The sequence below is a fragment of the Cyanistes caeruleus genome, chromosome 3, assembly GCF_971803275.1.
Source record: "Cyanistes caeruleus chromosome 3, bCyaCae1.hap1.1, whole genome shotgun sequence".
Classification (NCBI taxonomy): Eukaryota; Metazoa; Chordata; class Aves; order Passeriformes; family Paridae; genus Cyanistes; species Cyanistes caeruleus.
The window spans coordinates 61360943-61384880 of record NC_141703.1 but is presented as its reverse complement, the minus strand read 5'-3'; the positions used below and the strand labels follow the sequence as shown (position 1 = coordinate 61384880).

Sequence of the window (23938 nt, the reverse complement as noted above, 5' to 3'; positions counted from 1 at the left end):
AAAAAACACCAAAGATGAATGTAGGAAGACTCAGCCATCAGCAAGTGCCTACACTAAAAAGTCCTATTGCAAACGTAGCATTGCACAAACTCTTGGCAGTTCTCCTTCCCACCAGTCCTGTCAATTCTATTGCTTTTCCCACAATACGGTTCCTTGAAATCATTACAAGACATTTCTGCAAATATGCACCTCTACCCTTCCATTTCTAGCCATTTGAATGGTTAAGAAAAAAAAATATGTACAGCCAAAATGCAACTATTCCTGTTTGTGACTTTGTTTGCCATCTCACACAGGCGTAGGCATGAGGAATCTCACCCAACTCTATGCAGGATCACCTGTACGCAGGCTGTTTAAGTAATGAGATGATTGACCCAAGTTACTTCTCTGGCCACAGGGACAGACAGCACCTACAGCACTCCAGCCAAAAGGCAGAGCTCTTTCCCTTAGCTACTATAAAAAGCTTAAGGCAACAAATGCCTTGCATATCTTTAGGCTCTTCATCTGAGGCATCAAGAAAGAATAAACCACGGCCAGTTACCAAACTTGTTTTCTTCCACTACTTGACTCATACAGTCCTAATTTAACTTTTCTCAGGGAACTGAAATTTGCTACATTGCTGTTAAATCAGTAGTTTCTGAAATGCCCTGTTAATGCTATTTGTTAAACAGAACTGTCTTGAAACAGAACACCTAATATTACAGTTCTATATTAGTAAACTCTATTCTTTGTGATATCATCAGAAATCCCAGGGGCAGAGTGGGAGAGCATCCTGTAGAGAACATGCAGGACTGAGAACTACAGAGAGTGACTGCAGCTCAGTTCCCTTCTCCAGGTGAACAACACATCTTCATCAGTGTCACCATTCAGAAGGATATACACAGAGGTGCACACATCATAAATAAAAACGTTCTTCATGCTGACCTGCCACACAATGCATAAGAGTAGCAGACCCATGCTTTCAGAGGCAAAAGGCCCACAGTTTTATTGATATTTAATCCTTCAATTTGTAGAAGGCAAACTGGACATTTGGAATTGAATTCTACATCCAAAGTAGAGTGTATTAATAGATACATGCTTCCTAACTTTTTGGAGAAAGGTGACACATGACTATGACTGTATATGCCCAAAAACAGAGGCTGTTAGAACACTGATATATGGTGAAAAATACCTAAAATGTTATTTATAAATTGTATCATTAAAAATGGCTACAACAACAACAAAACAAAATCAAATCCCATGTTTCTCAAGAACAGAAACCAAGGACTTTTATTAACTCCAGAACTGTACTGTATTAAAATTTCTGCATTAGCGACTCTGTAATAATTTACTGGAGACTTTCTAAATTTTTAAGAGGTCAAATAAAAATCTCCTGTCACATTAATTAAAAACAGCAGCTGCAATTGCTACAAGATTGCTACTAAGATTTTCTAGTTCATTGTACAAGTCTTATAATTGAGCTTTGTTGCCTCTCATAGATGAAATACCTAGATAAAAGTCCTTCTTGAAGAGTAAAACCATGGTTTAAATGATACTTAAAAGCCACTGCAGCTTCATTAGCAGTAGCAACATTTCAAATAATTATCTTCAAAAACAGTAGTACAGAATTATGTACAATTTTCACTGAATTAGAGTATTATTATGTTCTTCATTCAGTCTGGCCACAGCTATCCTTTTCTAGGCCTTTGTAAAGTCAAAGTGCCAAGATTTACTTCCTTCCAACTTCAGATTACAAATGTCTCTTACTGAAAGGTATCAGCATTACTTTGTCAATTTCACCACAAGAAAAAGGCAGGTTAATCTTAGGCAGTGAGAAAGTACAATTAGAAGTTTTTCAATAAAATAAGTTTAATTGATTAAAAAACAGAATTTTAAAATTTCTACACTCTAAAGAATTAACAATAAAAGTTTCAGTTATGTATTGAATTTTTTTTTAAAAGTGCTTCCACAGAGGAAGTTTTTGGCACTCCAAAGTGTTGCTTGCTTCTCAGCATTACACACAATCTCCAGCAAGAGGAGCCCATACCTCACACACACCTGAATGTCTATTTTTCACTCTTTCAAAGTATCAGTTTCTGCTTTTTGAATCCATGCTCAAGCCAGGTTATTAAGTAGTACTTGTTCCAATAAATTTTTTTAAAAGTATTTTGCACAAGTGTCAACAAGTTAGATGAGTAATAGTTAATAACATAGTATGCACTCAACATACCACTGTCAAGGATAAACTTCTTGGTGAAAATTTTAATTTCTGCCCTGAATTTCAATGTGCATTTCTGCATTATTAATTGTACATCCAGGAATTCAGCATACTGAGTACTTAGTGTGACAACATCATCCTTCAGGCAGACCACAAAATGATTTCACCTGACTCAAAACAACAGACAAAAAGCGGCTGGACTATGACAGGCAGAGGTGAAGTCAGGCTGAAAGTTTATAGTTAATTTCTCTTTGACTGACTTTTTCAGTCTAAATTTAAGTAACAGAAATGCAATAGCCCCATTTTAAAATATATGCAGTTGTAAAAGCAGTTTCTGCTGTAACACTCCAAGATAATAAATGCTAACATTTGCATTTGGCTTAAGATTTGAGTGACAGGAGGCTTCTATATTTTCCAAATGCACAAGCCAGTCTGTGCCACTCTTTTCATTTAGAAGATTAAAACACTAACATTCAAAAGATTAAAACACATTAATATGAGTTAATACAGATCAAATTCTGTACTGATAGAAGAAGCACCTCTGTGTCTCTCTGTTACAATATTCATCAGTGAAATGTTAACTCAGCTTTACACCACCATGAACTAAATTTGGTTTTTTCAACTTACCAGTATCAGAATGCCTATATTTCATACTCATTTCCCTTATGGAGCTGATTCCTTAGGAATGCTATCTTTTATGGTTTTATAATCAAGAACACTGAGGCAAATAGGAAATACTCTCAACTAAAGAACTGAACTGAGAACAAAACACCTCCCATGCAGGGGGTTCAGTCCTGAAGTCTTGGGTGGTACAAGTGTGACTTCCAGAGTGGCATGTGAATACTCCCATAGCAAAGCTTCCTTAACAGTAAGCTAAATGTTTGCATTTATCATTCAATATTGGTGGTCTTGGTTTCAATCTGATGCTTTTGACAGTTTCACTACCTTTTAATACCTAAACACCTTTCAACTTTAGGGCAACTGACAAAACATAGCCCACTTTGTGTATTATTATATTATAATATTGCTGTGTCTCTGTGTATTATGATAATAAAACCCTGGAGAAAAACAAAACCCCACTAATGTACCTGACCTTCACTGTGAACAGCTTATTAACAGTTTCTATTGGACAGAAATTACTATTTTTGCTTAGCTGATTGTTTCAGCTTTGTCTCTTTATGGATTTTTCTACTATGCTAGTTATGCACCTGCACCAATAAATGCAGACAGAAGCAGGATATTTTAATAGTCATTAACTTTCAAAAGATAATAAATAAAAAAATGCAGAAGAGAGAGCAGCAAAATTAACTGCTGTTAATTTTAACAGTTGTACTGTTGAGTACAACTTTTACAACTCTTGAAAATAAAGCAAGTAAATAAATCTACACTGAAGACAGTTCTTGGAATTAATATAATGGGAAAAGTTGTTTTGCCAGAGTAGAAAAGAGTGAAACTGTACTCATTGACTTTTGACACTATATATTCCAGAGCAAATTAAAGTGCATCCTCTGAGGAATTACAAACATCCCCTGGAGAGTACTGTCTTTTGTCCTTAGCCATGTGGGGCATTCACCACATACTCATGTTTCTGAAAATACAAAATTAAGTAAATTATATATGGAACACCTACCATTGTCACTGTCTCCTTCAGATGGGATACTGTAGCTAAAGTTGTCCCATGTTTGTGCCTGTGTAAGTGTGTTGAAGGAGATAGGAGGAAAACTGAGGGATGGATCTGCTGGAAGGGAGTGATAACCAGTCCCACCACAGTGGTAATAAGGACCGGAGCGGGGATAAAAGTGGGCAGCAGCATTTCATATATGGCATTAGGATTGTATGGTAATGGCAAAGATGTAATTCAAAGGTGATTAATACAAAATGCATAAATTTTGAGAAAAGAATGAAAGATGGTGCAGAATAAAAAGAATGAAAAGTTAAATGTTAGTACTTGGCAAATCATACATTATATGCGCAATTAAAGCTGTTAAGCTTAGCAGGATCATTGTAACCATAGCACTTCACACAACTTGTTACAACCAAGTTTTAAGAAAAAGTACCCATAGATTTTACATTATAGCCTGATAAAAACCTTGACTCTGAATCAGAAGGTAAATATACCAGCTATGAAGTTCCAAGAAGGAAACTTTCACAGAGTAAGAATTTTCATATACTTGTGCAACTACATCATAAGAACAGCTCTCACAAAGAAAATTTACACATCCATATGAAAATACTACATTACAATTTCCCAGCTGATTTTGGAAGTAGCAACTACACTGTCACTTGGATTCTCATTTTGTTGAAGGATGTTCAGTAAGTACATGTACCATAGATGTTTTCCTTTCATTTTAATTCACTTACTAATAAATGAAGCGCTACTTTGTTTTCTTACTAACTCCCCCAGCAATAAATTAATATCTACAATGGGTCCACCATGCTATGTAAGTACTGGTCCTCCACTTTTATAGGCTTCCCAAGGACAAGAACAGGCATAGAATACCCAAAAAGGCTCATCCTGAGTTTGTGCAGCAGGCTTAGGCAAACTTGCACCATAGACAGTCTTCTAACAAAAACAACTTCATTAATTATTCAGCTGAGGTCCCTGAAGTACACAAAACTGTACATTTCCACAGAAGCTGCAACAGTCCACAGACTATTCATCAGATGACTGTAAAAATGTGTCATGCCTACAGTTCATGACCACCCATGAACTCATTATGGAGCTAAATTGGGGCAGCAATACAGCCCCTGTTCTCCCTATCCATTCTGCCTTCTCTCCTTTAACTAGTCACAACACCACCTCTTACTGACCTTACAATTCTGCGGAAATTTTTATTCCTTCCCCACCACATTTACTCTGAGCTTCTGTCTCTTGTCTTGACTGTAGCGAGGATTTCTGCCCAAGCTTTCCTCAAACCTCCATTCTGCAGTGATTGAGAACTGGATACTAACACCCTCAAAATATCTCCTTCCTGAATCTCTTCAGCATATCATCCATCCTTTAAAAGTTCCACACTGGTTTCCTATTTTCTGACAAAGATTTATATCTCTTTTCTGCTTTTCACAGTGATGTTGCTCCTTAATGAACCCTTCCTTACCAAAATCAAAATGTTCCTTAACACTTCTGCAAAAAAAAATTATTAATTCACCCATTTCTTGTTTTTCTACACATATCTCCACATTTATCTACTGAATCCTACATACAAAGTGACATTCATGTTCCCCAGACCAAAACAGATTATAAACTACCTCTGCTCGAAATGCTAAACCATAAAAACAAATCAATTTAAGATTGCTGTTTAGATCTGAAAGCAAATGAAACCACTTAAGTATTAGAAGAAAGTCCAAAGCAAAGTTTCAATAAGCACAGAAAGTCCCTCTTTTCTACCATTGCAAACTAATATTCAGAAGGAACTTAATCATGTATGATTTCTCCTTCCCACAATTTTGGAATCTTCCCATAATTTTGGAATTATCATTAACATGATAATTCAGAAAATGTCACATAAAACTTCACCTTAAACTTATTTTCAGAATTTCACAGCTCTCTCTCTTTAGACTTTTCCCAAGGCTGGGTCACTGTTTCTGGCTATTGGGACACCAGATCAGCTGAACTTTGGAGTCAGCACAATTTAAACTCTGAGTCAACACTGGCTTACAGAACACAGATTTACGGGAAAAGATAAAGAGTCAGACTCTGGTAGCAATTGGGACTCCCAACTATTTTCCAAATATTTCCCAGTTAGGGAAGAAAACAAATGGAAGGAATAAATATCCAGAGATAGAAAAACAGTAACAAGCTCTCAAATGAGAGAAAAATACTGTCAAGTTTCAATTATCATTATATGGTCAACTAACTTCAAATACAAGCATGTCTACCATAGATACTAACATTGTGCTTCCAGTTCTCTACAAGTCACCCAAACTGAAGGCACTAGGTTCACAACTAATGTTATGCTACATGAACAGTTGCAAGGGAACAACTTCTCACTTCAGAATACTAAGTGCTTTGTAACTTTGAATTTGTCAGTGCTTGCTTCAACCCCTGACAGTAGAAATTTTTTGTCTGTGTTGCTGTCACTTTGTTCATCAGAAACTAAGAAAAACTGTGACCTAGAACTGGCGCAACACAAAAAGAAAAACGACTCCTGACTGCAAGATGTTTTAGAAGCTGTTCAGGCTTGAAGGTCTGGCATATTAAAGATACCACAAGATCTTGGCAACTCTCAATTTCAACAATTAGCACCACTTCAAACATTTTAATCAATTCATAGATGAAGGAGAATTTAAATTTGTTATTTTGAGTAATTCCTTTTCAGAGAGCTAATGCACTTCCCAAGAGGAAAACTACAGTTCTAAGAAAATAGTTTCTGTTCGATGGTATTTTTTTAAGGTTTCCAAAATGAATGTGAATTTGAAAAATCCATACTCTCTGAAAATATTTAAAATACAGAAGGAAATAATCTGAAAAATTTTTAAAAAACCCCATCTTTTTACATTCAAGGTAAACTTCTGGAAAAAATCTTGGCAAAAATCTTTCAAGAAATGTAAACATTTTCTTTGGGTACTTTGGGTTCTTTCTGTCAGCCATCCGATATGAATTTTCCCAATGTTTTGCCTAGCTTAAAAATGAAAGTATAAAAGGACTTTCAGTCCTGAACACATATCAGTATGCACACTAACACAGTTTAAGACACTGTGGTTTATCCTCTGGAAGCACTTACATTTGTGTGTGTACTTCAAAAAACTGGAATTTTTACCAGAATTCTAGAACAGTTTACTTTTACCTTTCCAAGAGACATAAACCATTATGAAATGATGAGGAGGATGGAAAGTCAAATAAAAAGCAACATTCATTTTAAACAGATGAAAATAAACTCTCAAATTTCAGAAGAAATATGGTTGCATATATTTTCATTGAAAATTTGCCACTGTTTTTTCCACAGAGCATGATGGGCACATTTTAGTTAGAACACTTCAATGTTCTTTTAATGTTGCACTTGGATTTAAGAGATTTATAAAAGCAACTAATTCAAATGTAAGCTCTAACAAAGTTAAATAGTTAAAAGTTATTAAGACTATTTAACTTCATTAGAGCTTACATTTCCAGTAAGTTGTAACATTTCCCCTAAGGCCATTAAGAACTGAAATGAAAAAAGCTATTAAAATACACTACAAACTAAGCTGAAAATCTTTCCTGGGTCACAGAAATACTGGATCTCTACACTAGCTCAGGTCTATGACAATAAAGCAGTTTATAATTAACAAGTGCAAATTCCAACCAGTGATAGAATGGCTCAAATGCACAAAACTTGTACAAAGTTTTAAAGGAAATACAATGAAGACACTACAAATTTGCCAAGAAAACCAGCTTTAAAAGGAAAAACATACAGGCTGCACAAACATGCCAGTATTTTCAGTCATGTACTACTCCTAGCTGTAAATATTTCTTATGTGTTAGCAAAACAGCAGAAGATGAAACAATATGCAGCTTTACTATGCCTTTGCAAGGTTTCATTTTGCTACATGGTGCTACATAGCTACTATACTGTATTTTTATCTGAAACTGGACAAAAAGTTTCACTATTGCCAAGCTCCCCTATCTTACCCATGGTATAAATTTAAGGTAAGAGGACTGAAACTAGACATGATCAGGTGAGATCTGTGCAGTAATGGGTCTTAGTGCCTGTAGTGTTTCATAAAGAAAAGAAAATAAATTCACATTATCAAGTTTAATGCAACCATAACGTGACCAAAAGACACTATAGTATTGCCTTGCTCAAAGCTTTTAGAATATATGAACTTCAATTAGTACAGTGCAGAAAATCAGCAAGTTCTAACCAACTGACTTTGGTATTCAATGAGGCTATGCACAGCTGCAATATAATCAGGGGATGAACTGTATGACTTGTGCACATCTGGTCCTGAATCATGTGACTTGGAGGTTTTGTTACAAAGGACTGCAAACATTGCAATCCAGTCTTTCTAGAAATTCTCCCAAAAAAAAGAGGCTATTTTGCCTGGACCTACTCTAGTCAGTAAGAGTAAGAAACTCAGGCCCAGTATGCAAAGATTCAGAAGTGGATTAACTAACACTTGAACAAGAAATCACAGTCTTGCATATTCTTTCACAAAGCAGCTTCCAGTTGCCAGCAGCAAATTTCACTGTGGGCTCAGAACACAGCCCACCTCCTGTGAAAGCAGCAACATGTCCTGGGCCCCTTTGCTTTCACACATCTTTCTCCTGACAGTGATACTGCAATATTGCCACTGGACTATGCATTATTCAATGTTTTACTTTCAACAAATCCTGAAAGGACCCATGTGCTCATCATTTAACCTGTATTTTAAATTTATATAGAAATATCAACATTTCTAAACCATCAGGAACAAGACAGCACCAGCATTTTACATTCTAACAACATTCTAACAAAGAAATGCAGATAAACAAATCCATCTAACTGTATATCACAACCTCATGAGAAACTTAAAGTATCTTCCTTCATAAAAACAGCTTTTTTAACACTTTTAAAAAAACCAACAAAAACCAACTAAATCTATGGGTACAATTTCATAAACATTTTCACAATGTTTCACCAGCAGTTTCACAAACTGCTGCCATTATTACCAAGTATTTGTTATGGAAACTACAAGCTTGTAGGAGTTTGCCACCACTTGATTAAAAGCCTTTGTAGTGAATGAGAAACCAGAACTATGGTTTTAGTATGCTGAAACATACTGAAAACCTGCAGCTACTCACTATAGGTGACATGCCATGACTTAATATTGACTACTTCAGCACAGAGAAGACAAAAACTGAATTAAATTGTGTAGCTAATCCAGTTTTTAAAGGAAGCTGTTATCCAAGTCCTCAAATATATCTCTAAGTTTGGGAGGTTTTTTGGTTTTTTTATTGTTACTTGTTTTTAGGTTTTGTTTGTTTGTTTTTGAATAAACTGCTGCTTGATAAAAGACTGGTAGTTATGCAGATACAGCACACTGCAAATTCATTGAACTCAGTTGCTGGCTAAAGTAAAGACGTAATCTTTCCATAATGTTTGACCTTTACTCAAGCATAACTACTGACAGACTCAATAAAGTGAAAAGTTTTCAGAGCAACACAAGTATTTTCCAAAATAGCCTAATTACTCACATATATTATTTAACAAAATCTAAACTATATCACAACATACCGATCAAGCAAAAAATCTCATTTCTATTAGTATGATTGTCAGCACAGATGATAAATATGTATATGCATATAAAAATATGTGTATTAATATCCAGACACATTTTTTAATATACATATAACTTTATAAAACACCCAATTTATTAGCAATGGATGAAAACTGATCCATATATATTGTGCCAAATAAATACTTCTTACAAATTCAACCTTGATTCAAAACTAGAGAACCTTAAAATGTTCTAAGCTTCTTCTAACTGTTACACAGAAAATGTTACATTGCTTACTTCTTAAGGGGAAAAAATAGAGGTATCTAATAATAACAGAGATGTAAAAAACCCCAAACCAATACACACAAGCCAATTTCCCACTTTACCTGATCGTGGCTTCAGGCCAAAAGGGATTGTGGTGTTCGTAGTAGGAGACATTGTCGGGCTTTTATCCTTATTCTGTGTAATTCAAGAACATACATCAGTTAGAATAACAACCAGAATGTATCTCAGCATATTTGACCATGCAAAATACAAAAGTTTAACAATACTGCATGCTATAACTATTCCACCATAATCTGATCACAATATAGTCCCAAACCTATGATAATATCCCTTTTTTGTTGCACCCTATTTTTCTGCTAGAAAAGATGAGTTCTGACAAAAGACAGCAAGATATTCCCCCTAGTTATAAATAAGCTCAATTACTTCTCAGTCTTCTACCATGCCATCACTTGGTTCCATCAAACATACATTTTGTGGCAGAGTATACTTAAAACAACAAAGCAAAGGTATGCTTCTTCCTTTAGACACATTTGTTTTTTTCACAGAACTTACTACGATTCTGCATGGTATTTTCCATGCTACACTGAATTTCTGCATTAAAAACAGAAAAGAGGAAATTAAGCTTATGCCTCAGAGCAAGATCTCCCCTGACCCTAAAATAGGCTAAGAGCTGCAGCAGGAAGGATGGAGCAGGAACATACAGGAGAGGGGGAGGTATAATCATCATACCACCAGTAGCAAAACAGAAATAGTCCTATGATCAAACTCCATAATGCGAATCCCATTTAAAATGTGATTCCACTGGGAGCTGGGAACTACAGGAGTCCCACCACCAAGACTGGTGGACAGTGGCCAAGTGCTCACGAATTTGCAAGATGCTTATGCCCAATGCAATATAGAGAGAGAAAAACCCTATTTCCACACAAAAAAAAATAAAAATATATATATATATATGAAGGTAAATCATCTCCATAAGGAGCTCCATACTGATTTTACCTTTTTGATCTTCCAATGAGATTTGCACTAGAAAGCTACAGGATTAATAAAATCAGATTTGTCTATGACACAACTGTGCAAAAAGAAATTGCACTGAAATCAATAGAAAATCTTGTTAACAAGGAAGAATTTTAAAAATGTGTCTGAATGGAGGAAATGTAAAAAAAATTAAATTATTTATACTAAACTGCATAACTTTGAAACAAGCTGATCAGAAAATATATTTTTATACCCTAGTAAATCTCTGATATGACAAGATTAAACCACACACCAAGAAAACCACATATTCATTTCTGATGAAAATCTCAGTCATATGTTCTGTGGAATTCAGTTAAATTTCATTTAGTCTATGAAAGATTAATATAAAACATATAAAAGACAAACAAACGACACCTTACCTCATTGTGAGACGTTTGCCCACTTGAGTTCCAAACAATTAGATCATTCTGTATGTTTGCAAAGAAAAAAAACAAAAAAAAGACAAACATCTCAGAACCTATATTAGTGATACACACAATGGGATATTTTACTAATTATAGTCAGATACACATTAATAATTAACTCTTTTTCACTGAAACGATTTGCATGAATCATAAATACTTCTATTGCTAGCTGAAGAACTCTTCTTAAAAAGCATGTGGAAGCTATTCACACAGATTTGTCATTGATGGTTTTGCTTCAGTATGAACGGATTATAACTGCACTTATACTTTAATGTTTGTTCATCAAAAATGCAGCATTTTTTTTTTAATTTAACTATCACAGGTTTTATTTCCAAATACAGATTTGAAGAGAGAAGTATTTTGTAAACAAGTAAATTTATAATTGCAATGTAACATACTTTTTGTAACCACTTCTGTTAGTTACATTGGAAACACATACACCACATTGATAAATATGAAATAAAATCATAAATTCAGCAGCAATCACAGCTCAGCACAAAGACAACTGGCAGAAGTAAAACTAAATTATAATTCAATCCAAAGCAATTTCCCTGGGGCAATTTTTTTTTTAACTGAAAAAAAAATGGAAACAAAGGAGAGCACTTGGAACACTAGGTCCCAGCAGCCACAGAGCCTTCCAAAAGTGAGCAAGATGGGAAGGAAGGTAACACACCCATTTTGCTTCATGACCTTTCTTAGCCACTTTCCAAGATGAAAAAAATTCTTGAGCCTTAGACATCTTTCATAATATTAGCTCAACCACTGTATTACCTAGTATAAACAGAGAGTAATCTTACTCATCTGATTCCAGCCAGTTCTATCTGGGGACTTGCATGCTTGAGCACTTGTATTTTATTCTAGTCAGAATTTTCAGTTTATGCTGAATTGAATTCATTTAGCAACACAAGCAGCAACATAAGTGCTTACTGTACTACATAGAACATAGCATGACCAACAGCTTTCTCTTGCAGGATGTTTACATTTCACAGTGTACCTAGTATTTTCACCCACATAAGACAGTCCAGATCAGACCACCATAAGTGTTCAGAAAGACTTTGCTTCTTTTAGAGAGGTGAATTAGTGGTGTGTCTGCTAAACAGTTCATAAAAATACTGAGATCAATTTGAAACTGAATTAGCCTTATCTGTTAATCTCAACCATGAAGTAAGAGTTGCTCCAAATAAAGTGTGGTAAATCCAATCTACAATAATATAACAAAGGAAGTTGACCAACTCCTTTTGTGATGTTTTAGAGAAAAGGAAAGACAAAATTAGGATTACCAAAGTCATAAGTTTATCACAAGAGTATTTGATATTATGATGATGATTATACATAAGAATATTTGAAAAGCATCAAGATAAACAAAAAAACCCTATTTCTGGATAGAACAGACAATATTAAGGTACTGCCATTATATTCAGCATCTTCTGTAATTTTGTTCTCTTGCTTGCAACGTGCAGCCACAAAATACTTATACAGCAAGTTCTGAAGTAATAACCTATGCCCCAAACATTTAATTTTTTTTTTAGTTCTACATTTCTGAACTATTACAGTGTACAAACCTTAAAATATTTTTGAAACTTTAAAAACTATTATCTCAACCTATATACAGTCTGTTTGCAATATTAAATACAATAAAAAACTGCTACTAACATAAACTTAGAAACTTAGATTTGGGGTAAGGGGAGAAAAGGAGTCAGATACTTCATTTTCTTGAAGATCTAACTTTGAAAGGACATTTTTTTCCAGGGGAATACCACCTCTGCAACTACTATACTTTTGTAGGATATATTTATTATGTAAGTTCTTTCTGAAGGGATAGGTCTTAATATTAACTGTCCCATCTACAGTCAAACATTGAGATTCATGCTAAGGCATAAAGCCCAGTCCTCACACTGGGCCTAAACCCATTATCCCCACACACAAATTGACAGAATGCAATGCTCCATTCCAAATGTTTCCCCATTTATCGCATCTGGACACCTCTGTACCTGGCTCAGTGACCATTTTTCACCCTGTTCACATGTTCTCGCTTCAGGCTTTGCTTTCTCCATAATCAACTCCCTCCTCCTCTGGAACTCCAGTTCCTCTTCAGCATTTTCTCTCTGTAAGGTAAATAACTCTTCTGTCTGTACAAATGCAAATAGAATTTTTTTAATTTTTTTTTTTTTTTTTGCATAACATTACCTTGAATTACCTATTTCTTACAAATAGTGTAATGAAAAGAGCAGACAGAGAAGTAAGTAGATACTACATAAATGCAGTTCCAGACTAAGAGATGAATAGTGTAAATCTGAACCAACTACTTCATAAAAAAATACCAGTTTACTAGACAGGATACAGAACAAATAAGCAACACTCAACACACTGTAAAACCCAAAACCCATGCTTTAACTATACTCTCTGTATCAATAGTGACACTACTCTGGGAAAACACTAACTTTAATTTTGCCAAGTATTTTGGATTATCCTTAATGAATATACTGTTTCCTACATCATAAGGTGGAGATAGGTGGGTCAAAGTAGATGATGCATAGCTGAACTGGCATACAGGGAGACAGGGTGTGGAAACTAAAATGAAAAAGTAACAGACAAACACAGAAAAAATTTCCATATTCAGATAAACACAGACAAAAACAAACAACAATTCCATAAATATAAGAAGAATTAGTTTTGCCCCTCAACCTACTTACTTTTTACCTGCCCTACTTGGCAGATTACTACTTGATGAAATTGTGAGCTCTTTTTCTGTCTTTGCCCCCAAGAACATTTTGTAATTATACACATTAACGTACCTGACCGAAAGAAGCCATGTCCATCTGCATTTGACCACTATATATAAAGACAAAGGCAAATATGTAATTCATTGTGTAGCAACTTGAACATGATGCATCTAACAAATATTTTTCTAAAGAAGGTACATAAACACACTTCGCTGTAGACTCCTGAAATTCTAAAACTGTTGCTGGTTCTGTGGGGTACAGATTCACAGCACTGCTCTCTGAAACATCTATGCTTAATCTGCAAGGTCTGAAATAAAAACATTGCACTGGGCTATAGCTTTGGTAACCACTTTGTTCAATATTTAATTTCAAACAAATGTATAGATAAAACACTTTTACAGTTGACATTCTAACCTGTTCAGTGTCATCTCTTAAGAGCTTTTGGAAATGCCTCCTGATGCCTCAGTTCAGTCTGAAGCATCATTCATGGTTTCATCTACAGAGTACCACCCTGAGCAACTGCTTGCATCAAAACAAAAGGACCTGTTTACTACCAACAACCATGTTGCTAGCTAGAAGCCTGCAGATTCCTGTATCTAACTTCTAGAACCCAGTGTTCAAGTGGAAGCCATAGCCCTGCCTACATATTTCCACTTAATTTACAGTGGCTGAAAATAAAGCAGTGAAACAGAAAATGAAAGAAAGCAGGAAATGTAAGAAAGAAAATATAGAAATACAATGCAAACACTGAAGTTATTGAAAAAGGTTGAATCTGAAATCTCCCTTCCTACCCAGAAATTAAATACTGTCTATGTGCAATAGGGTATGCAGATTTTAAATTCCAGAGAACACTAAACCAATAGTAACTGGATAAGCATTTTACAAGTTTAATAATCACACCCAGTAGCAAAAACAGCTTGAAAGAATTCCAGTCAGTGCACATTAGGTGTGCCAGCATCACCAACTGCTTCAGCCCCTACAGTATTTTCTCCTAAAGGGCCTTCAGTGTGAAATAAGGATGGCCCTGCATAGTTACCTATTTCAGCTAGGTTACCTTGGCTAGGCCACCAGAGTTATATGGATACACAAAGGAAACTGGAAGAAGTTACAATGTTTGACATGCTCAGGTTAAAGTTAAAAGCAAATGCCAGTTTTGAGCCTCTTAAACTAAGGAGCAACAGAAGCATTTAAATTCCCTTCTGGAATAAACACAAAATCTGGATAAACACAAAACCTATTGAGTATGAAAAAAAATTCTCCCACTGCTTTATATAAAGCAAATATATAACAAAATGCCACAAAATCCAGTAATTATAAAAAGAAAATTATGATGAACCCATGGTCCAGAGCAGTGAAAATCTAGAGCATCATTTGACAAGTACTGGGCACTCAGATGTATCTTGCTGCTTAGGTCTGGATGCTAATATACAGGAGACATATACTGAAAAGCCTATATTGCACTCAGAAAATTAAATATAAATGTTCATATTTTAAGGTTAGAAAAAGAAAGAGCAGCCACAAACCCCCAATATCCTGTAAAAACAACAATAAAGAAATACAGACATACATGACATGATTAGCCACTTCTGAAAGTAATTCTTGAAATTTACTGTAGTCTAATGAAAGTACATCTGTGTGTAAACAAAAACCAGATTTTCCGTATTTTATTTATCTTCTTAATTTAATTTATTTAATAAATTTAGTAAACTAAGTACATAGGAAACATCAGGGCAATGTCTGGAAACAAAAAAAAAAAACCACCAAAATTTATCAGGCTAATAATTAAAATCTTTTTGCTTTTGTTTTTCCAAAACAAATACTTTCCTTTACAACTACGACACTCTTCCGACAAAGCAATATGCCTCATATGAGATCCAGAAGCAATGGTACTACGAAGCTAAAGAAAGTAAAGAGATATCCTAATTGTCTATTTCCTAATTTTAAAACATTTTATTAAGCAAAAATATTTTTGATTCAAGTATTTAGTGTATGATTCAAGAATTCAAGCATTCTTCACATGATGCAAAATAAAGCCAGCTGTCTCTCGAGAAATACCAACAGGAATTAATTTCTGTCCTAAAAATACAAAAGTTGGGTTTTTTTGTACAAAAGTACAAAAGATGAAAAAGCAGTTCAAAATAGGCATTTAAAGTAAAGAACAGTGTAGTCACAAAAGCAAGCAGCTATCAAGGGAGGAAAGAGAACCAAGAATACTTAAGGCTGAAGTGACAAGGAGGCTTCTTATCTTGAGAGAAATTCAGTTGTAAAACAGCATCTCACAGAAGTAAGAATTTAAATGAGTTTTGAAATTAACTTAATTTCTGAAGATGATTACACTAAGAAAAGCAATAGCAAGCATCTGGATAGACAGAAATACACCACTGCTGTCATATTTTCCAGAAGCAGTTGTTTTCTTCTAAATATTTATTCTTTTGTTTAGCCATAGCTCCAGAGCCACTCTATGTGACTCTGGCCACTTAAAATGCACATCTAAATTATAAAAGTTTGCCTTCTGTAGTCAGGGGAAATCTAAATAACTTTGTTTCCCTCTTCCTCTTTCTCCTTTAGATTTCAGAAAACTTAAACTCCACCATTAGTTCAGGCATCTCCTTTATGTGCTTCATTGAATTGGCATGAATATGGGCCAGAAGCCCTTCTCATTCCAACAACATATACCAAGCGTGAGTAAGAGGAAAATTTGTAGTCCCCAAAAGAAATATGAGAAACCTAGACAAAACTTCAGATAATCACAGTAGTGTACATGAGATGAATGGTTAAGGGGTGTCCCCACCTCTAATATTAGGTTTCTTTTATACCTTCTTAATTTACTGGGAATCTTGTCTATATACTTGAGAGTGAATGTGAGTTTCCTTCTTAACTACCTGTACACACTGGTGTGCTAACAAAGTACTTGGTAACTCCAGAGAGCTTTCAGTTGTCAGTTATAAGAGAACTCTAACCTAATTCACAGAAAACTTGAAAATTTATTACATTATATTATTATATTATTATGTCAGCTATTGTAAGCATACCTGTTGGAATCTTGTAATAAATCTACTGCTTCTCTTAGTTGTTCTATCATTGCTATATCAATAGTTTGTTCTTCTGATAAACTTATTCTATAACAGAAAACAAAAACATTCAAAAAAAGGTACAACAGCAATTATCAAGGGTAGTCTCAATTTCAGTGTGTGAGCTTCACCTTCCAACTGACATACAAACACTAGAGGGGAAAACCATCCTCTCTGCACACTGGCATGTGCTGAAGTTATGCAAAGAGCTTCTTCTGAAAAATACTCCCCAATACTTTGTCCTTAACAAACCCCCCCAGTCTAATACATACATAAATAAATGTGATTAAGTAAAACTTCTATCATTCAATTAAAGAGAATGACTTCTAAAATTGAAAATTTATTTACCAATATCTGACTCTTAAAAGCACTTATCCCATGTATTATTTCAGCATGAACAGTAAATACTATGAATTTTTATAAGGGCCAGCTTGCTTTCTTTTGCTTTTCAACATTTATAATTATTTTTGGAGAGTAGAAATATAACCTCCCATTAGTTTTGCGAATAAAGTTCTTTCAAAAAGTACTTATTCTTTCCTCCCTTCAGGTTTGGGTTTTTTTTTTTAATATCATATAAGACTACACTGTTCCAATGAGTGACAACCTCACAGTACAGTCATGTTGAATTCCCTTTCCTTGTGCACTTAGCAACTGATGTTCACTTGATCTACTCTGGAATTAATATCTATAAATATCTATACACTAATGACTGCTTCAAGGTTAAAATTATGACAAGTAAGAAAAAAAATAAGATATGTTTTCTAATTAAATTGATTTTTAAACTGTACATTAAATTTAGATCTCACAAGTTTTGATGATCTTTTTTCAGCAATGCCTTTAATAGACAAAGTATCAAAGTACCTAATTGAAAAAGACAGGATTCTACATAGATAAAAAAAATTACTGGGGCATACAAATTAATTAGTTGAAATACAACATCCACTCCATTCAGCATTAAAATGTAAAACACTCAGCACACACAAAGTGCAAGGTTATGCTATTGTCATGCCTCCAAACCTAGAAAATTATTAAACAGCAAAGTCATACAAGTCCTGGTCAAACTAATAAAATGGCACAGCTAATTATTAAGAGATACATAAAAAATACTCACATTTCGTCTGCTTGCCATTGCGTGTCCTCCTCTATTCTCAATAATTCATCACACTCTGCTGCTCTGCTCTGTAAGCAGATAAAAGTGATAATGAGAACTGAACTTTGCAATTAAGTAGGCAGATAAATTTTTCTTTCCAACTCAGCACTGACCTAACATTTTAGGCTGGCTGGTTGAAGCAATCCAACACTTCTGCTCCATTCCTCACTCTACACCCTTTTAAGATACTGATAACAAGCTCTCCTATTCAGAAGATTTTATTGAGGTCAACAGCCCTTACCCTCCTTTAACTGTAAAAAGAAAGTCAGGCAGCATAAGAATTCTTTGTTCTATGTCCCAGATTCCATTTATGACTTTCTGGCATATAGAAACAATGCTTCAGTTAACCAACTCTCCTCCTACTTGCTCTCCTACTGCAGCCAGATTTGTTTACAAAGCAAGGAAATTCCAAACATGCAAACATGTTTGGCAATTATGTGGCAATTATTTGGCAATTATGTACTCCATGCATAATTATTAACAGGATTCATATTTGACAATTTTGACAGTTGTGAATCACTTATTTTTTTTAGAAGGAACAAATTGGAACAAAAGTTGCATCCAGGAATTCCTATCAGTCAGACAGTTATCCTGGATTCAATGTAGTCCTAAACTGGATCCCCCACAGCTATAAATATGAAGTGCTACTTATTTGAAAACTTGAATCTCTTTAATGCTTCCACTTGGTGTTTTGCAACTCCTTCACCTCAGACAGGCAGGAGCACTGAAGTAGTTCAGCTGCCAGTAAAGACTGGAGCTCTCTGAATGAATGTGTATTTGTACTTGTAGAGAACAAACAGCAGAAAACAGAGGCTTATCTTCTTTTGTGTTCTCTGTTTGGCACATCAGTTGCATCATTCTGTACCAATAAATTCTACTCAACTCTGCTGTGACACTGAGGAGTGTACCAGCTTCTCTAACACTCTCCAATGACGGCTCATTTCCCAGTGACAATCCCTAGTAGAATGAATAAAGCCATTCTTTTTCATCTTTCTTCCCCTTACAGGAATTAAGACCATGATGTTTTTCTATAACAAGGGTACATACCGTAAGACAACAAAAATGCAGCACTTTTTCTAGAAGGTGATTTGATATAATTTTAAGGCTCTCTCAACTCCTACCATAATGTTTAAAAAACTAGGAAAATGTATTTTACTACTACAACATTATTTTAAAAGTTTAGCCACCACAGCTAGCACAAAATCATCTCACATTTTAGCAATGTAACACACAATAAATCACTCAATTCAAAATATAAAGCAAATAGCACAGAACAAACCTGCCATTTTTCTTAAAGCCTTAAACATAGTAAATTCTCACATATCCTAAACAGAGTTCTTGGTAAATCGTCCTGGATCAATTGAATAATTTTAAACCTACCTGCTTATTTTTGCTTTCTGTGTATTTTTGAAACAATGAATATCAGCTGCAATATCTTATTCCTTAAAATATCTGCTGCTTATCATTCCTGTTTACTCTGCACTTACGAAAGTAGTGGAATATTTTCCCCCACTAACATTGTCACAAACTTGCCTTAATGTAGCTCATAAATTCAGAAGTAAGAGTATCCGATTCATCAAACTGGTTTCCTGTTTCTCGTGACTTATCATTGACAAACACACGTGAAGATCCTTGATGGAATTCCACTATGAATGAATATAAAAAGCAAGGAAAATAAAAAAAACAGAATGATTTCCAAAACAAAGTTTAAATTCACATTAAAAATTTCAAACAGGTTAAGATCCTTTCATTGCAAACAGGATGCCAATTAATTTCTAAGTTGTAATAAATCCACTCCCTGGGCATGTACAGTTGTATATCAGAAGCACCACAGCAGGCATTGATGGAGCCAGTTTTTAGTACACCAAGTCTGTATTGGCAGTACCAGTATAAGATCAGCTGGACAACTGTGCAGTGTTTTAAGACATTCAGATGTCTTAGGCAGTGATTTGCAATTGAAGGCAATTCCAGAGCTACCATGCTGTAACAAAGCATCAAACACCCAGCAAAATTATTCAGAGCCTGTCCCCATCTCTTGCCTGCATATACTATTTCCAATGATATGATCCTATGATTTACCCTCTCCAGTTTGCTAATAAACCCTGTAGGATATATTCCTGTTATCTTTCTTCATATTTCTACCAAATTCTGAGGAGTACCTCAACAGAAGTTCATTAAAGTGAGTAAAACTGAGGATATGCCATCTCCTATTTATGTGGCTTCCATATGTAACTAGCTGACTTTATCCTGCCATTTATTATGAGTTTGTGCAGAACTTGGAGAACCACTGTTTATTAGTATATAGTGTAATTTAGAAAAATAGAAGTTACTTTTAAAAAAATGGATAAAATCAGACCTCTCACAAAATACAAGAAGATTTACCCATTTCCAGGGGCGATGATGACTGACTAAAAAAGCTTTATATACACACTAAGTCCAGCTATAGACTGTTACTGCACTTTGCTAAATTACTGAACATTTGGTATTAGTTGTTGGATAGCATGGCTCAAGACAACTTTAACTTTTTTTCCCCTATCAGAATCAGATCTTACTAACTCTTGAGACAAGGTACAGTGAGGTTTTTGGAACTGCTATGGAAAATTACTAGACAGACTCAATTCAGTATAGTAAAGACTTTCTAAGTAGCATACTTCTTTCATTTTTACACAACTGCACAGGCATGCCCAAAGCCTTCTGGGTAAGTAGGCAGGCATAGAACCAACAACAGAATTTCCCTGTATTTAACCTCCATGTTTTTTACATTCCAACCTTTTCTTGAGTTAGCATGGTGACCTGAATCATCCTTTATAATATGATCTTCTTCCACAATGTCCGACATTGGAACATTAAAGCTGATAGTATCTTCATCAGATGGCTAGGAAAAAATAAGAGAAACACTAGTCCCAGCTCAAACCAAGAATGATAAAAATGTACATGTTAACATGAGTGCTCACTCTAAAGAGCTACAAATTAACATGGGAGAGGACACCAGAGCATCTAACATGACCACATCCTGCTGGAAGAAGTTGTAGTCACACTGAATACATCCTCACAGGAGGTTTGCCAAGTGGAACAATTCACATGTCCTCTTTTCCTGTCTTACTCACTGCATTAGTCCTCTCCTTGCACTGACACCACTGCACTGTGCTGCTCTCCATGCTTCCCTGGGCAGCTGAAAACAGGGCCTCATATAACAGACCTTTTTCTCTTTCCCTCCACAATTCTTCCCCCCTGCTTTACCATGCAGCTTCTGAACTGAATGCCTACAGCAAGCAAGATCAACATCAAGCAAGGCAACATCTTTAATTATATTAACTGGCAGAGCTGGAAAAAAAAGAGCATAGACTCAAGTACACTATTTTTTTCTGACTTAAAAGCTCACCCATTTTTTAAGCTGTATTAGCTGGTACACTAAAACACATGACTTGCATCTACGAGCCTATCCTGTCTATACAGATAGCAGCTGCACAAGGAACCACAGACAATTGTGTCCCAGGCCACTATGGCTCTGTTTCTCATAGGGCCAGCAGTGACCAGCTCAAGTGGGACCTGCTCACATCCCCTCCTGAGGTGAGCTAGAGCAAAACCACAGTTGGTAGAAGAGGCCAAGTTTTAATTCTTGCTCCCCTAAGACAGAGAACTTAGCACTACAATAGTCTCCTAACTTTGTAAATATATTTTCCAGTAAACCCATGAGTGTTGCTCATTCTTCAAATGCTGTGTTACTGTAACTTGCTACTCTGTGCATACATTTTCCATACATGTAATCTGTATTTATAACTGCTATAGTTCATATAGCACTTTGTTCCATATCCTTGAAAAATGTATTTATTAAGGAAATTATATTTCCCATTTTATCAGTTCAGACCACTGAAACAAAAAAGGTCTGCAATGAAATGTGTTTCATATAATCAATTATTTAATTCCAGCTAATTTCTAGTGTAAGTTTGCCATTCTTGCTACTTTTATATGTTCATAATCTATGTAGAAAGTACTTCTTCTAACTCCTGAAGCTAAAGTTTGTGATAAAGGATGGAGCAAATCCACCTTGCTCTTAAAAACTCTATCAAAGATACATGTGATTATTCCTATTTTCCAAGAATACCTTAGACTCTAAACATGTTGTAAACGTGGACCACAATGAATGTTCTTTCTGATGAATAAACTGCATGTTATTAACTCTATGAATTCACTGTCTGTATTCTTCAGTTTATGGACAAAAAAATTCACAAGGGTGTCCAGGGCCTTCATAAAGCCTTTTTAAAATAAATTTTAAAATTAATGGTATTTTAAAATGAAACCATTTAATATCTCCAACAGAAAATAAATACTCCAAGTACCCTAAACACAAAAGTCTTTTATATCTGAAGCAATGACAGCCCAACAGCTTAAAAAAAAAAAGACAGGTACAATATAAATTCATTCAGACAACCAAGGTTACAGTGAAGTTCCTTCTCTTTAAGGCTGTCTCTAATATAACATTTAAGTACTAAATTTAATTATTCTAGATCAAAGTTCATGTTGTATTAATTTGTCAACTATCCTTTGAAAATAGTACAGTAAAATGTTCCTACAGACTTTACTAGAAGTTCTGGATCCAAAGCAGGTACAATTTTTTTTTTCTCAGCAGAGTAACACACACTTCGAGGAAAATATTTTGGAGTGTTGGTTTAAAAAAGGAACAGACCATTCAACTTGGAAACAAAAAAATATTCCTTTAACAGGCCATGTCTCATTTTCAGGACCTATAGAATTCTGCAATTCATTTTCCAGGTGTTTCCTGCCACTAAACTATGAAACAAAAACTATCCAAAGCAGCCTTGGATAATACAAAAGTATTGCTCTTTCACAGGTGAAATACTATATCCAACTTCCTTCTTCCACAGTTTTATTTTTTATTCAGTATCAACAGAAGACAATAGACATATAAGAATCAGAAATACCTAACATTATTTTAAGACAGAACTGAGATGACACACTTCGAAAGATTCTTCATATATATTCATGCTGGTACTAATCTATCACTCATGTGGGTAATAAAGCACAGACACCATTCTAATGTCATTCTAATGAATTTTAACACAAGGAAAAATAAGCCAAATGAAGGGGGAAAATTAATCAAAATGCTGTATTTTTCCTAAAAGATGGGGTAGATGGTACATTGCCTTAAGGCAGAATTTGCCTTCAAGTTGCAATGATCAATTTTACAGCAATGCTACAAGGTATCTTTCACTTGAAATGCCCAGGATGGCTATAACTGGGAAAACCGATGCTGTAAGGACCTTACCAAGTCTGAGAGAGATACATAAACAGTTCATTTCATCAAGTACTCCCTCTGTATTCATCCAGTCAATTAGCAGGCTTCCTAAAAACTACATTAGTGTTCCAAGAAGTGATTAATTTATGTTATTAAGTTACACATGAAAAATGACGTAGTATATTCTGTAAAAGAATAGAAACTCAATAGCCACTACCCTCCAGACTAAACAGTAATTTATATTCATTAAATATCCCCAGAAACATGTTTTAATGATTGTTTTATGACTGATCATTTAATGTTTATCCAATGTTTGGTATGCAACTTTCTGACTGTAAGTAACAACACACATGAACCTGTATTTGCATCATGATAATATTTCTTGCACAATGTGTTTCCCATGTGTTACACAGGTATTAAAGGTCACATCAGAAGGAAATTGAGTGCTAAATTTACTACCAAATACATTTGGGATTACTTATCTCAGCATCTATTTCTCCTTAAAAGTAGAGCAGCAGTCAGGTGGGGACAGAATAAGTAAATCGCTCTTATATAAAAAAAAGCTTTGTGCTACTAAAAATGTATTGGTTCACTGTTGGTAGTCTTTAAAATTTTTTTTGTAGCATTTCAATTGCTATAGTTT

The 23938-nt window shown here is 34.9% G+C and overlaps 1 protein-coding gene across 18 annotated transcripts in view; it reads right to left on the bottom strand.

Moving 5' to 3' along the window:
• Positions 1-23938, bottom strand: part of LRCH1 (leucine rich repeats and calponin homology domain containing 1) — a 111646-nt gene that overhangs the window by 25083 nt on the left and 62625 nt on the right. For 3 of the 18 annotated variants that reach the window (XM_086881278.1, XM_086881270.1, XM_086881273.1), the window contains exons 8-16: positions 20808-20913; positions 19572-19684; positions 18000-18067; positions 16850-16936; positions 13890-13926; positions 13086-13223; positions 11050-11097; positions 9757-9829; positions 3825-3932 (exon numbers count right to left, since the gene is read on the bottom strand). In XM_086881278.1, coding sequence (XP_086737404.1) covers positions 3825-3932; positions 9757-9829; positions 11050-11097; positions 13086-13223; positions 13890-13926; positions 16850-16936; positions 18000-18067; positions 19572-19684; positions 20808-20913 — 778 coding nt within the window. Of the gene's footprint in view, positions 1-3824; positions 3933-9756; positions 9830-11049; positions 11098-13085; positions 13224-13889; positions 13927-14025; positions 14125-16849; positions 16937-17999; positions 18068-19571; positions 19685-20807; positions 20914-23938 lie in introns of all 18 variants that reach the window. The other 15 variants (XM_086881281.1, XM_086881276.1, XM_086881279.1 and 12 more) reach the window with 10 other exon arrangements.